The 2,987-nt window shown below is 44.1% G+C and overlaps 1 protein-coding gene across 1 annotated transcript; it reads right to left on the bottom strand.

The window, feature by feature from the left end:
• Nucleotides 1-683: 683 nt before the first annotated feature.
• Nucleotides 684-1,784, bottom strand: HTR1F (5-hydroxytryptamine (serotonin) receptor 1F, G protein-coupled). Its single transcript, XM_010147597.1, has one exon. It carries the CDS (start codon nt 1,782-1,784, stop codon nt 684-686), a length of 1,101 nt encoding a protein of 366 aa, XP_010145899.1.
• Nucleotides 1,785-2,987: the final 1,203 nt, after the last annotated feature.

Raw genomic sequence — 2,987 nt, 5'->3', positions numbered from 1 at the left:
CCACCTCTGTCACGGGTGCACAGTGGCCGAGGGCTCACAACACTGGCTTGCTATCACAATGGTAACCCAGGGAAGTGCCTTGCCTGCTGCTGGGATGCTGCGAGGACACGACACAGGGTAGGCCTTCTCCTCGTGAGAAGCTGCAGCTGCACTCAGCTCACCAACACAGGATGATGCTAGGCATGTTTAAAGCTACCACCCTCTGCTTGGCTCTTTGCTGCAGGCCTGTGCCAAACTAAAAAAAATCATGTCTCAATTCCAAGGTGTATTTGGTATCTTCTTATTTGTGATTAGGGTTTAAAACCTGTGTGTTGCTTTACTTAAAACTTCATAGACGACTGAGGGTGTAATTTTTTTTTAAGTTTCATTTCTTTGTCTACTTCAAGTGTGCATTTCCTTCATGTTTAAGGTAGTACCTTATGCTTCAAGCTAGGCAGCTGTGCAAATCCCAACTGAATCAGAGGCACAATATGCTACCTCTTTTTCCAGAGCAAAACTGATCCCAGATGATCCATTTCTTTAAAACTTGGGCAATTTATGCTCCCAATACTACTGATACAAAAAGTCATCATGTAAATGCAAAGTCTTGGTGCTTTTCCTTAAATACAACAAATGCCACCTCAGTTATATAAATTCAGGATATAAAAACAATGAGTATGTTCTCCTTATATGAACAAAAGCTCTCAAAGATACTGCCTACACCGCACAAGCTTCTGGAAGGCTTTCTTGAAATCTTCATTAAAGATTGTGTAGATTAGAGGGTTAATAAGGGAATTTATATATCCCAGCCATGCTAGGAAATTAGACATGTCTTCTGAGATGTGACATCTTTCACAGGTATTAACAACTACTTCTTTTACAAAAAAAGGGAGCCAGCAGATCACAAAGGCCCCCAGGATTAGACCCAGGGTAGTTGCTGCCTTTCGCTCCCTTGTGCTAGAGATTCTCTGTTTTTTCCAGGACTTCTCGTGCTTGGATTCAGACCTGGGGCTTCGGACAGTGATGTTGACTTTATCGCAGTCCACCAGGGGATCTGATGTCTTCTCCGCTGTGCTGGGCATCGAAGCTGATTTGGTGCTCCTTTCACCTGTGTCCAAAAGGACCTGTCCATTTACCTCCTCCCGTACGATCCGGCTGATGCTTCTTCTGTGAAATGTCTTTGCTGCCTTGTATATCTTGTAATAAAGGATCAGAATCAAGGCCAGAGGGATATAGAAGGCGCCGAATGTAGAGTAAATAGTGAAAACAATGTGGTCGTGTTTGATGATGCATTCGTCGTCCCGGCTGGTTGTCTGGTGCCGCCAAAACAAAGGTGGCATGGAGATAAAAATGGATATGATCCATACCACTGCGATCATGATGCCAGCGTGCTTAGGTGTCCTTTTCCGTGCATATTCCACAGCATCAGTGATTGCTCTGTATCGGTCCAAAGCAATGGCAGAGAGGTGCAAGATGGAACATGTGCAGCACGTAATGTCCACGCTCAGCCAAATGTCGCACACCACTTGCCCCATGATCCAGGTTTCCTTTACAATGTATACAATGCTGAAAGGCATCACTAGGACTGCCACAAGGAAATCAGTCACTGCAAGAGAGCAGATTAAATAGTTGGCGGGGTGGTGGAGCTTCCTTGTCACAATTATTGCAGTCATCACGAGAGAATTGATGGCCGTTGTCATTAGGGCAAGCACAGATAGAGTAATGGAAATGAGAATCTTTGATGTCACCCATTTGAATAGTTCTTCTGATGTACTGTTCTGTTCAGTTGAGTTTATTAAATCCATGTTCCTTTTTAAAGGTGATCTTTACCCATGGCAGGTACCTGTAGAAAAAGTAAAAACATTCAGAAAGTGCATCCTCAGCCTCCAGGAAGTCTTAGAAGACTACAGGCCCCAAACCTACAAGAACCCCAGACTTATCATTAGAAATAATTCTGGCTTCAGGCAGATTTTCCTGGGTAGCATGATGTGGGATGCTGTGCCTGCAGACTAGAGCTTCCTCTTTCTCCTTGGTCGTGTTGTTGGGAAGGGCATGTTCGGGTGGCAGGGGAGAGGAGTGTGCCGTGGTGCCTGAGGTGGCACTGCCCTGCGGGGTGCTGCACATTGCTGCCCTCTTCCAAAAGGAGGGCAGTGGCGTCATGATGGCTCCTGGGGTTCAGAGCCAGCCCTCCTGCTAAATGCTTAGTCTGACTGGCTTGAGTGGAGCCTTGTAACTCCTGGACAGTCCCATCCTAAAGGAAGCTTGTAGGACAGTACTGTCTGCTCTGCTGAGTGATGTACAGGCTATTGAAAACTTTAAACCACAGGAAGCGAACGTAATGCTTCTTTTCTCTATATAAATTCCTTTTTCCCCATCAGTATGTGAGTTCTTCCTTGTGTATAGATAAGCATGGGCTTGCTCAAGTGGGACATAGTTTTCCAAAGTAATCAGAAACGTGAAACACCGCAGTACAAACAGGAGAAGAAAAAATTGCATATTGAAATTTTCATTTTAGATCTTCCTCTTATGCAACTCTAAAATGAAACAGCTGAATGTTAAAGCTTCAAACAGTTGACTTCTTGTCTAACTGCAATATTATAGAGTCTTGAGAACATCATTACTTTTTGTCAAATTCTGAGGTTGCTGCCGAAGAAAACTGCAGAAAACATGGTTACTAGTTGTTCTGCTAATGACTCTCTCTCCAGAAACAGTATAATTCCTCTTGTACCTCTGAAGGAAGCAAAAAGCAGGGAAATAGTGATGAAAAATTCTTGGTTATGTTCTGGGGATGTGCACCCTACTTTCTCATCAAGAAGGGTTTCTGAGCACTCTACGAGCTACAGCTGAAGTGGAAGTTCCCAGGTTTTTAGACTAGAGCTTGTAACTCACAGTAAGAGGATGAGATCTTGTGAGTTTTGACATGCAATTTCTTGTGTGTATAAGATCTACCAGATGAACTCCTAAGTGGGTTTTCTCCGACAACCTTTGGAGTCCATTGAGTGGGTTGG

Source organism: Eurypyga helias, unplaced genomic scaffold (assembly GCF_000690775.1).
Source record: "Eurypyga helias isolate BGI_N326 unplaced genomic scaffold, ASM69077v1 scaffold7422, whole genome shotgun sequence".
NCBI lineage: Eukaryota > Metazoa > Chordata > Aves > Eurypygiformes > Eurypygidae > Eurypyga > Eurypyga helias.
This window is presented reverse-complemented; position numbering and strand designations above follow the sequence as displayed.

Bases quoted from the DNA above. Each gene is read 5' to 3' on its own strand.
- HTR1F (XM_010147597.1), bottom strand. From the start codon at position 1,784: ATGGATTTAATAAACTCAACTGAACAGAACAGTACATCAGAAGAACTA.